The following is a 14,239-nucleotide window of genomic DNA, read 5'->3' as shown; positions in this document are numbered from 1 at the left end:
CTTCACTGGGCAGTGTTATCAATTTACAGAACCTGACTTAAGACTACTCCAGGTTTTCCTGTAGCCATTTAGAACAGCTTTCAGGGTTTATATGAAACCACTTTCTGCATGCCAGTTGCTTTCAAGACCACAGCTTGCAGGTGGGCAGTGGCAGCACAGCAGCCTTGGCTGTTGCAACGTTTAAGCACATCTTCAGCTGTGTGTTCCAAGCTCAGCTTTACTACCCAGTGGTAACAAAAAATCCTAAAGTCTCATGCTGGAGCAGTCTTAAGACAGATAAATCAGATAACATAGCATGGGACACATTTATCATCTCCACACCTTGGTAGCATCCTCTGCTGCATAATCTGCAATATTTAATTCTTGATGGGCCTCCATGGGAGGCAACATGTGTAGTGCATGGCTGTGCTAGGCAGTGGAAAGCTACTGGCTGAGGAAGCTGAGCTGGCTGTTGTGATAGATGCACAAGAGTGTATGTGCCAAGCAGGAAAATAAGATAACACTATATGCACATGAACGAGGAAAGCATAAATGAATACAAGCACGTTCATATACACTTGAAACCAGAATGTGGGTGCAGTGACTAGTTAACCCTGTTTACATGCATTCTGAATCCAAGTCACAGCACAGGCTTTTTTTTTTTGTGGCTTTTTCAAAAGCTTTTTCAGCTAGTGACAGTTAAGACTTTTAAAAAGACTAATAAGGATAACCGTTACAAGAATATGAAAAAAGTAGTTCAAGAGGAAGCAAGCATCTAACAATAATATAAAACAAGATTTTAACTGGCCATTTGCAGTATGGCAACACTAACCTTCCATACTTTGTTAGTAGCTACAATAAACATTGATAATATTAACCGCTAAACAAGTGATGCTCTTCAGCTTTACCTGAAGAGATATTGGTTACCCATTAAGGGTAAGTTTGATGGACCTTTTAATAATACGAATGCTGTTCACTGGAACAGGAGACGAAGAATCTGGTAGTTCTTTAGTGGAAAGCCCCTACAACACACAAAAAGATGCCACAGGAAAAAAAAAGTTTAAAATTCATTAATTTGGAAGTTGCAGCAGATAAAACCCTTCCTAGCTGAATTTAACAATATTCTTTATGTATCAAAACAGCATGGACCAAACCCAAATATTTACAGAGAAGGATTTTTTCACCACACCACTTTAGTTACCACCAGTTGATAGAGGAGGGCATTTTCCCCCCCTGCACACTTCTTTCCTGAACTTTTCCAGTTGAGATAATTACATTCTTGAGGGTAGGAAAAAATGAGTTGCAAGTTGCTCAACAGCCTAATAGAGGAAACTATTATTCTGCTCAGACCCATGGATAAGAAATACAGTCTCTCTACTGTGCCGATTGCTTCTAGTCTTATAACCCTTAATTTCAAAACATTTTAGATGATACAGATGAGTTGAAGCCAATTATGCACTTCAACGCTTACAAGTCTTGTCACAGAAATCAGTAGACAACTATTTAAGAGAGTAAGACATCAGATCACCTGATGGAAGGTCTGCAAGCAGTTCAGATCTTTTTACTTAAAATGAAAGCAAATCCAGAAACAAACTGTGTCAGTGCTCAGAAACATGGTTTTACATGGTTTTTCAAGTTCAACAACATGAAACTTCAGTTTCACTTCTATAACTAAACCTGGAAGGTCATTGTCCAGCTATTCAGTTTGGTAGAAGCAGGATAGGGAAAAGCTTACCAACTACTTAGAACCACCAAGTTTACAGGCATTAATAGGATGTAAGTCTTTACATGAAAAAAAAAAATCTAGCCTTGCTTTATCTATGAACAGAAAGTCACAATAAATACCGGTGATCTTGATGTGTTGATAACTGGAATCGGCGTGGCTTTTCCTCCACAGATACTCTGAAAAAAAAAAAAAAAAAGCCAGAAGGGATTTATTAGCCAGCAATGTTGAATTCATGACTTGAGAGACAGCAAGGTCTGGCAGCTGGGATACTTCAAAAGTAAATACAATAAAGGCATTGACAACCTCCACCTCAGTGTGTTTTGGGTGTCAGGTTTGGTCATGTTTAAGTTCTTGGTTTTCTTCCCCCTCAAGCCCTACAAGCACATACACAGGGTTTCAGGTATTGCAACCTTCATTCTACCAGCAAGATCACATTTTGATTTGAGGGCACACCCTCAAGAGTTTAGGCTTCAGTAGCAAGCTAAACTGAATATAAACCTATTTATTCTCAATTTCAGAGGCCAAATGCTGTAGTCTTTATAGTAGTTTTAGTTTACATCAGTGAATCAAGTGGTTAATAAGTAAAAAAAATAAATAAATCTGATTTCAAGCATGGCAAGAAACTGAATATTACCAAGTCCTCTAGTAGCAACATTTAAAAAGCTAGAAGACTGAAATAAGTTAAATTAAAAAGCACATCTTCTTGTCTATATCCATAAATGTGTATTTATGGGAGGTAGTCTAGGCAGTAGGACACTAGTCAGCTTCTCAGTTAGTCCACCAAGTAAAAACACTTCAAAATTACATGTTCTGTAGATCTGCTCCTGACATCATCTGGACTGCCACCATCTCTGAATGCTGAATTCTGGTCCGTTAACTAGAAGAGCAGAATACACAGACTCAAAATAATTGCTATACTACAATTACCTGCATGTTTGGGGGCAGCTTCCTGTCCACACATTCAACGTATTAGTAGTCATTCTTAAAACAAGATTTAGATGAGACTGCCATTTCCACACAGGAATCGCAAGCCTCTCAGACTTACTACCCAAGCCTCGAGATCTGTACTCGAAGCATTCAATACTGAGGGGTTTTTCCTAGTTGTTTTTTTGCCTCTCTCCAATCAGAGATCAAGCCACAAGAACAGCTATTTAAGACAACTCATACATAGCAATAAACCATATCAAGCATTAACCCAAAGCTTCCACAAAACCAAGATTCAACAAGCAACTCCACACTGTCATTTCAGCAGTGGGCAACCTATTGAGTAGGCTGCTGATTTCCAAAGCAGCATAACTTGCAATAAAAGCATTAAAAAAAAAAAGTAATCTGTCAGAACAAGATTAGCTTATACTTTTACAATATTTGTATCCTTTTCACTTTGAGGTAATTTTTTCTGAATTGCTTTAAGGAACTGCTTCCAAATGAACCAGTTCATTCAGCAACTGATCAGTGCAGTAACACATAAGTACAGTAGCATTCAGAGACCCTGACACTAGACCAGAAACAGTCACTACTGCCAGCTCTTGGAAAAATTTGTTTAATAGCTTTACGTTATATTCAAGACAATTTTCCATATCTACACCTTAGTAAAACTATTATCATGCTTACATTTAGATTCCTGAATCTGTTGAGGATGTATATATGCATTTCTCCTCTGTTATTTTGTTCATTCTCCATCAATAACTAATACTATTTCAAACCCTCCCCAGCATAGGCCCCCCTCCTTACCTTTTCTCTGTCTGTTGTTGTTTTAGGGCCTTCTTCCAATGTAGGTGAATGACGCCCTTTAGAGGTCTGTACAGAAGGTCGTTTAGGTGCAGCATTCTTAGGATTCGTAACTAGATTCCCACTTAACTCATGCTGTCCTTGGACAAAACCTGGTCTGAGCTGAGAAACTGTGTTGTGTTCTGGAACGGTGCAACCAACTGGAGGTCCTGATATTCTTACTGCGACTGTAGGCTTCATTTCTGTAGGCGACACCAAGCTTTCAGAGTTCAGCCATGACATTAAAGACTACATCCCAGCCACTACTTCAATACATACTTGAATCAGTAACAGGAACGGAGAGTCCCTTAGACACTGACGGCACAGCTACACGAGATATCCTCTCTCTACTGTAAGCACTGGTAGATCTCCGATATACAGCATTTCTATAAAAGTCAGATGGCTAGAGTTATAGAATGCTAGTTTGTAAAACACTGTATGTTTTGTTTCCAGAAAGTTCATGCAAGACAACCATGTACCTTCTTAGCTCATTGTCACAGCTCTACTAAGCAACACAAACTCACAGGCAACCTAGCACAAGATCTTCATTTTGCTAGATTTCAGACCACGAATTTCAACTTAGGCATTTTCTTCAGTGAGTCTTTATTTACTGTTTTCCAGATTGGTACATCCTACACTCTGTGCTGCTTTTAAACTAACATATCTGCTCTACCCATACACCTATCCAATGTTTTGGGTTGTTGTTGGTTTTTTTTTTTTTTTATGCTGCTTCTACAGTACCAAAGTCTGAACATAGCAGACATTACAGATTTGGTAGTACTGGGCTATTACTCTCCATATCACATATTCCTCCCATGCTGAAGTAGCTTATGGGTCAACAGACTTCCCAGAAAGCGGCAGGTGATTTTACTGCTCAAGTTCTCATACTGCTACACTAAGTCAGCAGCAGTTCCACCATTTCTGTGATCAAGATCAGCACTTCATTAAAACTTAATATTGCTTGGCATTAACCATACTTATTGTTAGAAAGAAGTTACCTACACATAAAATACTCCAGCTCCAGGTTACATACTGACTTAAGTGGACTTATATTCAAGACCAGATAATTCTCTGATACCAAGTTCTTCACTCCTATTTGTTCATGTACATTCTTTAACCAGTCTCCACCCACATGCCCAAATGAGATGCCAACTTTGTTCCTTGAAGCCATTAGAGCCCTCTACATAGATGCAAAGTGAGAACTCCTAGATCTCATTCACACTTAAAGTTAAAAGTAGCTTCTTCACAGCTCTAAGTTTATGTTGCTAACCTTTCCATCCCTCCTAGAGAGGTTTCCAGTTTAGATATCTTATTTAATGAAGAGGAGCTACACGGTGTTCCGGAGTCTGTGTCTCTGGCACTATCCAAAGAGCTTCCATCTGAGAAAGTCTTTTTGCACTGAATCCCACTAGCATTTTGACTACTATCTGGCATGCTTCGCTGAAAAAAAACAGTTAAAAGAAATAAAATTAAGTATTTAAGTAATTATTAAAAAAAATACTGCCAGAAGAGCCAGTTTTTTATTATACCTTCCTTTTCTGTAAGGCTTCTGCAGGCAAAAAATAATGAAGTTGCTTCCTCTTCACATGAGCTGCCTCAATCTTCATACCTTCCTTTAGCACATTGAGATTGCTAGCCTGTCTGTAAACTAACATGAAATTTCGCGTTGTAGATTAGTGGATATGTTTGCATTACGGATTTGTCATATGGTTTCTTTAGAAACAGCAAGCCTTTAAGTGTGCCAAGCACAAACAAAGAGCAAGAAGTCTCCAGCCTAACTGAACATAAATGCTACCCAAACACTCCATATATATTCTTCAGGTGACTGTGTCCCGAGATCCATATCCAAGACAGACAAAATACATAACAGCTACTGAAGTTCAAGTATGCATTTATGTGCTCAGTTACAGCTGTGGTTCGCTCACGCCGGAGTGGATTTTAACATGAACATAATACTCCTTAATCATTAGTTTTCTGGTTGAGAAGAGATCTAGACAATTTTCTGAATCAACTCGGTTTTGTACTGCTGATGAAAGACCAGACACCTTAACTGAGATTCAGACTAACTTTTTATATTTACAGTAGCTATTGGGTTTTTCTATAATCATTCTGTAACACCATGCAACTTCTCAGTAGTTTAAATGTTAAAATTCTATCTTTCCAAGAAAGACTGATTTTACAACATCTGACTTACCAGAACTACTCCAATTTAAACAGGCTTTTCTTAACTGCCTGCAAACAGCCTTTTATACAACTTAGAATGCTATACTAGCACAGCAGTTACTACAGAATTAACTCATCTATTAAGTTATCAAATAACTAATATCAGAAAGAAGCACAATTCTCTTTGTGAAGCAACTTCCACTAGAGAAAAAATTAAAAATAAAAACCAACCCTACAAGACTAGAGCAAAATGTAGGCTTACCTGCATCTGTGAAAGACTGTATAACATACGTTAAATCAATGTTTACACCTTGTGTATTTTCCACTTTCATAAATGCGATTCCAAGAAACCACCTTGACACATATCCACTCCTAAGAAGACAGATTCACAAATTCATCATTCACACACAGATGTCCACCGTTTAGATCCTATGTCTACTCTCATGGGATGAAGCAAGTTTAATTGTGGGCAGCGGTTAAAGATTAGAGTCAGCCCATACTTCAGTTCTCAGAGTATATCTGTGTGAAATTCTGTCCCCTTTAAAAAGGATTTTATGTGCTCAGAACCTTCCCAGTCAGAGCGCATACCTACAGAACAGCAGAATGTAACCGAATACCTCTCACAGATGAGCTGAGGCAAATGTATATAAACAAGTTACAATACATTGGCTAAATTGTATTTCAGAAGACTAATGAAACTCACCGTTTATTGAGTTCTTGGTTGCCAGGGAAAGACCGTGGCTTTACGTGTGCAATAGTTATAAATTCATTCCTCTCCAAGCTTCCAACCAACACACGAATTTTAGATTCCACAAGGCCAACCCTAATAAGAAATATTCACTCATTTTTAACTGTATCCAGTGCAATAGTTATATGGCTTTTTAGAATACAATACTAATACAAAAATGCTAACCAATCGCTAAGTAGTAAGTTTTATTCAGCTGAGTAGATATTAGATTTTCATATCACAGATACCATAGTTTGAGGTGTTTCCAGTGACATTTGAGCATTAAGGTTTCCAGAAACATAGGTAAAAAACCTTTTACTCTTAACAGCTTAGATAAAACTCTTCAGCCTATAAACCTGTGACAAAAATACCAACCAGAAGCAGATCCTAGCACCTCTGGCTGCATTTTGGAGTGCAGCAAAACTTTCTATCCTGAAGATGAAGGAAAAGAGCAGTAGAGAAAAAGCTCAAGTACAAGCGCCCAATTACATCTAAATACAGATGCAATACTTCCTGCAGATTGGTCACTGAAAAGAGTTTACTCTCTTCCAGTCAAATTCAAAAATATAGTTCGTTTAAGTAAAAAATGATCTAGTCAACACAATCTCATCAGAAGCTTAAACAAAAAATTAATCATGACCACAAAGGCTTTTAATTTGAATAAAATGCTGGCATGTTACCCTTTCACCTAAAACACTGCTAACTTTGAAAGCAGTCAGACACCTGTACATTCTTTAAAAGTATCTTGTATGTTGGTACAACAGAGATGTTCTATCTGTTCCCAAATCCATTCAAGAGTTGGTGAATGAAACTTGTTCTTACAGCAAACTGAAGCAAGTTTATCTTTGTGCTTTTTAGCTTTCCTAGATGCAAAACTAAGCCCCATTCACCTCCATTTCTGTCACTGCAAAAATCATCATCTTTTACTGGAGCTAGAAAGTCAGTAAAAGATCAGGCTCTCCAGTGGCCGTTACACATCTGATTACATCAAGTAATCACCATTTGCTTCTATCTTTGCAACAAGGAATATCTTCCTAACTGAAGTAGCACTGGGTAAGCAGTCTCCTTAGACTCCTTGCAACTGCTTCTCCAGATAACACAGAACATCTGACCTTCAGGCATATGAACACTAACCCTCTATGTTCCTTCTCATCATGACTCAGATTTGTAGGTTAACTTAAAGAGAAGCATTTATGCTAAATTCCCTTCACAAGATAGCTTTTAACCTTGCTCATGAACCATCTACTTAACGTGGTACTGTATTCCATATCAAGTTTCAGTTTACTACTTCATTTGTTAATACAGTTAATGATAAAGTGCAACACTGAATTGAGTTTTAATTATGTATTAAACCCACATTTAAAGCATGACTTACCATTCTATGTGATGCTCTTTGGTAGAGGCACTAGCAGTCAGCACAATATAATGTCTAGGAGAAAAGGAAAATTAATATACTAGCTCAGGATTTTACATTCCTTTGAGGGTAACCAGAACTGCCCTAAATGTATAGAATGACTTCCAGTTAAGAGATATTGTACCCCATATTCAGCACAGTATTAACTGAAGAAAAACTGTAGCATTCTGCTACATTCTAAATATCATAGTGGATTTTTTCTAATAAAAACAATGTTGGTGGCATAAGTACAAGGAATATAGAAGAAACTGTTATCCTTACTTAAGTTCATGACTATCTCCAGTTTCTGAAAAATAAATATTAATGCCATCTTCTATTTAGACTGCAAGGTAAAACTCACTGTGCTAACCATTAAGTAAATCATTTTCAGTTCAGACAACAGATTTCATACATACTTATACTTCTGAAAGAAGTTCGATGGTTCAAAGAGCTTTGACCAGTCTGATTTTCCTTCGAGAATCTCATTTGTAACTGCAAGACCTACAATTAAGATTGAAAGTCTTATTATTATTTTGTTTTTAAGACTAGCAGAGTATGATAAAACCTTTCTAAGATAAAAGTTTGGAACAGTAATTGACAGATCAAAAAGCAGGAATTCCCTTGACAAAACACAGGTCTACTGCAACAGTTCATTATAAAGCTTCCCCCTTAATGTCTGCAACAGGCATACTTCCTAGAGACCTATTCTATCAAAAAGGGCAGAACACCTTGCTGAACGTAACCAATTCGGATAATGTGGTTCATATAGCATGAATTACTGTTTTTAATCAGTTAATAAGCATGGAGAGTACTTTACCACGTTTGATCTCTTCTACCATTATGGCTCGTGTTGACATTGATACATTGTATGTAGAGTTCTGATGTGGGTAGGCTGGGGTGATAACAGGCATTAAGTGGTACCTGTCTGATGGGTTCACCTGTGTTGTTAAAATAATTTTGTTTAGCATCAGTTTAGGTTGGAAGAAAGTTTAGAAGCTTCTACATTCAATGTCTACTTACCCTAGGGTCCCATACTGGTAAATTCAGATTGCTTTCTTCAGGTTTTTTCAGCAATACAGGATTTGGCCATTCCCTATACAAGAAAAGCCAGTAACTAACTGTCCATTTAAAACTTTGCCATGTAATCCAGGGTAGGACTGAATATTGCTTGTGTACAGCTTACGTAAAAGAACTCTAAAAGTGTTATTTTATGCAAATTAGTAATAAACAGTAGCTCTTACCATATTGAAAAAACCAAGAAGAACTTGTTAACAAGAGTAGAAGCCGAAGCATTTGGATAGAGTTGACATGTTCTTGCTACCAGCATTGCCCAGGAAACCCCACCAAGAAATCCCAGCACGTTGGAGTAAATGCCACGTCCTAGAATGAATTAATTGCAGTTAACCTATGCTCTTTCTGTACCCAAGATATCCCTTCAAATTTACAGCATCCAGTTCACAATTTATAGAATACTTAAAAGTCAGTTATTTTTGCAGTGTAGTGAGGCCAGCTGTTGGTCCTTAAAGTGATGAGAAAAAGAATCATTACCATACCACTTCCCAAGACACTGCTACTTTGAAATTTGCCTACACTGCTACAGCTCCTGCTTCACTCTAACTTTCCTTAAAAGTTATTCTTCTAGCACTTGCTCAACCACATGGACAAATGTTATTTTCTTATTCCTTATGTATCGAGCTTTTACACTTAACTTGGCATTTTTATCATTTGTTGTAAGATAACTGATAAACAGTGCTGCACTTGGTTGTGTAGGCACTCCCCTCTTCTCGCTGCTCTGCACCCGTTAAAAAATATGCAGAATTTACCACATGGACAGAACTTGAATCTAAACTAAAAACTAGATTTTAGTTTAAAAATAAAAAATAAAAAAATGTCATTTGAACAGCTATCCAGAGTTGAAGTACTTCTAATTACCTTATTTTTAGATAATGAGGTGCCGCTGAAAAGTTTAAAGATTGCGAACAGTCACATTACTCACGTTTTGCCCACAGTTTAATTGCACGGAGCGCGAGCCGGAAGTTCTCTCTATTTGGAACTAAATGTAGTATTTCATCAGTAACTCTACAGCCTGCAAGAAAATTGTTGAAGTACAGAAGTTCCTTGTAACATGTAGAAATTAGTTTTATGCTATACTGGATCAATAACTTACAGTTTATCTTTCAAGTCTACAAAACCAATTATATGCTTTATAATGCTTTAAAAATTATAAATTACACATTACATTCAGTATCACTTCAGGTAACTGGTGCCCTCAATAGCTTTTTCATAGTTCAGACTACAGTCAATAATTTATAAGGCCTTTCTAAAGGATTCCAAAAGCTGGGTTTCTTTTGACAGCCAGGAACATTAATCAGCTAATGTTGAACAACAAGAAAGTTAAGCTTCAGCCATTTTAGTTTTCTATTTTTAAATTTTTTTAATGACCTACCACACATGCTTCTCTGTCAAGTGCTCTATCTATTTATCTGAAGCCATTTCTGTAGCTAACTGGAACAATGCACATACTCTGATCAAAGAAACATGAAACACGGGTCTATCAAAACAGAAAACTCCTTGACACATCTAAACTTAAGCCCACTCACCACCTCCTCAGATCTCAGCTATACAGGAGATCACGCATCTTGTACAGGATTTTGAGTTGTGTAACATGCATTCCATACTAAATTAATAAAATGCTATTTAGTAATTTTAGTAAAATGTTATTTTTTAAAAGATGTGTAAAGAGGCTTACCATTTAAACTCCGTATACATCTTATATCCAGGCTTCTCAGCCGTGAGTCATCTCGAAGATCAAGATTGTCAGAAATAGTCTGCACAGGCAGTCTTGCAAACAAAAGATCAGTCTTAAGAGGAAAAAGGTGCTGAGTGTGAGTTAGAATGCCACGCTGTTTGTAAATTGTAGACAGTCAAGACTAAGAAGTGGTTGACAGTTGTATTTAGAATTATGCAACTATAGATACATCTCTCAAGATATGTTTGCCATAGAACTCAAGAAAATAGCTAGAGGTTCCATATTTTATTTACAAAACCTTCACTGCATCCTCCCTTTCTAAGTTAGGGAAGGGAGGTTGTTTTTTTTTAAGTTGAAAAGATTACTCTAAACTTAAAATTTCCATTAAAAGGGAACTTAGATTTCAATTCTGCGTTTAATTTTAAAGTTCAACCACCTTCACTGTACTTCAGCAAAGAGGAGAGCGTTTTCTTTATGCAGTAAGCTCTTTTGATACTGAAGTATCCAGGTTTTAGTAAGAGTCTTCATCATATTGATACCAAGCAGTAAACTGCTAAGGTACTACAGCATGCAGGTCTGCATTCATTGCATAAGATGTACTCAAAATACAAGAATTCCCACAGCTGACAAAACCAGGCAGGAGTCAAATGAGTACTTTTAATTTTCATTTTCCTGTCTCATGACTGCTTCGTTTTTGATCTGCAACAAAGCATGTTGTCTGCTCACATGATTCATACAGAAAACTACACAATGCACACCCCTCTGTGGAAAGCCAGCTTGTCAGAGCCAAGAAGAATTAGCAAGGACACTGCTTCTACTCTCACCCTGCACAATCCTTGTGAGCTAAGCGCTATTCAAGCAGGCTACTCTGGTCTAAAGCACAGGTTTAAAAAAAAAAAATAAAAATGTCCCTGATGTTCCCATGCCTGCCAGGCTTCCTCATGGTTTATTTTCCTATAAGGTCCCATTCTACTTCAACGTCTTCTCCTGGGATAGGTTGTGGACAAAACCAGCATAGTCAGAGGTCCCTGGAACAGTTATCCTACCCCAAAGTAAGAAAATAAAAATCACTCATTTAAAGAATGAACGGCTTACCTCAATGCCATCAAACTCAAACTTGACAAGCGGTACATATGCATCTTCAACTGCCTGTAAAGGAGAGGGTAACTGTGTAAGAAGACTTTTTTGCTACTTTAACATTTTTCCTAACCTATGATAAAATACAGAAATTACACTGCTTAACTATTCAGTATAAACAACTGAGTTACTTCTGAACCAAAAAACCAGTTAATAAGCTGCAAGCAGTATACTACTAATACAGTACTAACACTAGCTTTAAAAAGTCATTTAGCCAAGAGATTAAGAGGCTGATCACACTGTAACGAAAAAGCAGTGCACAATGAGCCATCAGTATCGGTGGTTGGAAGATACTTACCTTGGCAGTGAGGAAGAGATTTATGTAGCTATCTTGCTACTGGTTAGCTTGCAGAGAAATCTTAAAAACTCTGTGCACATTTGACAGTGTGCACCAGTCTTTTGTATTTTAATTTTCTGCCATGCCTGAGAGAATATCAGCTACATTATAGGACAGTTTTCAATTGTGTAGACCACTTCTTACAACTGAGACACAGCCCAGAGTCTCTTTTCAGGTGACGACCATCAAAATGAAAGCTTATTAGGCACACTCATAAAGTCTCTCAAAAAGTCTGCAAAAGGAAGACTAGGCTAAGAGAAACCCTTCTCAGGAGTTCAGTTTTACGTGCAGGGTAGGCAACATATGCACCTGAGGGTGATTTCATAAGGCAGCTTCATACATTTGCATGGGCTGAGCAGCCAGAGAGAAACATGACCAGAAGAGAATGCATTAGAAGTCCTAAAATACATCCAAAGGAACACCTCTAGCATTTTAGAAGGTACTCAGACAATTTCTTTCTTAATTTTGGCTTGTAAGACATTCACCACCAATACAAGTCTTTAACATGAATACTCTCATTGTAGAAATTGCATAATCTATCAAGGAGAAAGCTTACTCACTCTTAGATTTTTTATTCCCTCCTGCTGTTTCAGTTTTTCAAAGAATGACTGAAAAAAATCTGATCTTTCCACATGTCTTGGAGCAACACAAACAGCATCTATGTCAGCACCTGCAAGAGATTCCATTTCTCCAGTTATTGTTGAAGTTACTTTCAAACATTAAAACTACAGCCTAGTGGGAGGTATCCCTGCCCATGGCAGGGTAGTTAGAACCAGGTGATCTTCAAGGTCCCTTCCAACCCAAACCATTCTATGATTCTGCAAACTATGACCAGACAACAAGACTTCTACCTTTAGTGTGTACTCCAAGCCTGTAAGACCCAAAGGTAAATATTTTGCCATGAACATCTGCTGCTTCTGAAGGGGGAAGATTCTGTGGGTAGAGGAGAAAGAGCTTAAAGTATAAGATTAACATTTACCTACATGCAAGTTTGACTAGCATACAAGTTTAGAAGGCTACAACAGCCTCTATAAACAATGTTTTCACACTCTTGTACTGAGTTGTTAGTCTAATAGACTGATACTGTTTTTTCTGAAGTGAGTGCCTGCTACTCAAAGAAAAAAAATAAAGAAAAAAAGTAATGTAGCAGTCCTTTCATTAATTTACACAAATTAAGACTTAATAATAAGTCTTCCCTGCAGAAGACAAATTAACATAACCTAAGAGCTATACAAAAGGCAAATCCAGGGTAATAATTCCAAATTAGATTCGGTGCTGCAGGCTGTTTGGGGCAAGATTAGTGCCCATTTACCATCTATCTCACCTCACAGTACGTTGTTAGCTTTAACTGCTACAAGTCAACTGTTAGAGCCACTTCACAAATTTATTCAGTGCCCTAAAGACTTCAAGATCTTGATCTGGAGTATCTACCTTATTTCAATGGCAGTTACTACAATTAAGAAGAAAATTAAAAGTTGAACTTTAGCATAAATCCTAGTAGTAGTAGTAGCCTTTTAAAAACAAAACAGGCTTAAGTTGTTTTGGTAAAACCATATAAACAAAATCCTTACCTTGCTCTCACCAAGTTCAGAAATCCATTCATTCACCAAGTTATTCAGTTTTCCAAGAACAACAATTCTGTAAAGAAAACTCATGTTAAGTTTAACTTTAACTTTAAAAAGCCAAGGCGTTAACAATTTTTACAGTCTTGTTATACCTGTGGTTCAGTTCTTTCTCATCTTCGAACACCCCAAGTGGCTTCATTGCTTCAATCAGCTTCTGAGTTTGAATGACATCTATAGTCTTTGGATGAGCCAAACTAATTGGAGAAGTAACTCCATAGTGCCTTTGAGGGTGGTTCTGCGACCTAGAAGTACTGTGGGAGAAAATAAAACACTAAAGACTTCACAAAAGCAAAAAAAGAAAAATAACAAAAACAAAAGACAAACCTTTCTGGAAAACACCATTCAGCTCACAAATTTCCAAACCAACTTGTACATTCTTACCCAACATTAACATAAACGAAGGGGAGGAAAAAAAAAAAGCCTGCTTATGATTTTTAGATAACTTGACCTAATGTAGAAGTCACAATTACTTTTTTTTATTAAAAAAAGTGGATATAAGAAAAGACCCAAGTTGCTACCATCTTAATACAACTTATTTGCATTACTGACCAGGAAGTGAAAAAGTTCAAAATCCGCTAAGATTCCACAGCACAAGTTTTGGACACAAAAGCACAAGTTTTTGGACATATTTCAGTT

General features: G+C 37.2%; 1 protein-coding gene across 1 annotated transcript; it reads right to left on the bottom strand.

The window, feature by feature from the left end:
- Positions 1 to 906: 906 nt before the first annotated feature.
- On the bottom strand, positions 907 to 13,854 carry PAPOLG (poly(A) polymerase gamma; the record flags this gene model as incomplete). Its single annotated transcript, XM_009874126.1, has 21 exons — positions 907 to 1,001; positions 1,825 to 1,881; positions 2,511 to 2,582; positions 3,437 to 3,675; positions 3,752 to 3,858; positions 4,743 to 4,912; positions 5,002 to 5,120; positions 5,898 to 6,007; positions 6,339 to 6,458; positions 7,738 to 7,791; positions 8,172 to 8,256; positions 8,573 to 8,693; positions 8,776 to 8,848; positions 8,997 to 9,135; positions 9,752 to 9,841; positions 10,505 to 10,616; positions 11,600 to 11,653; positions 12,539 to 12,648; positions 12,830 to 12,911; positions 13,550 to 13,616; positions 13,696 to 13,854. Coding segments are annotated over 21 exons (2,235 nt in total), but the record flags the coding sequence as incomplete, so codon positions are not given.
- Positions 13,855 to 14,239: the final 385 nt, after the last annotated feature.

This window comes from Apaloderma vittatum, unplaced genomic scaffold (genome assembly GCF_000703405.1).
Source record: "Apaloderma vittatum isolate BGI_N311 unplaced genomic scaffold, ASM70340v1 Scaffold40707, whole genome shotgun sequence".
NCBI classification, from domain to species: domain Eukaryota; kingdom Metazoa; phylum Chordata; class Aves; order Trogoniformes; family Trogonidae; genus Apaloderma; species Apaloderma vittatum.
This window is presented reverse-complemented; position numbering and strand designations above follow the sequence as displayed.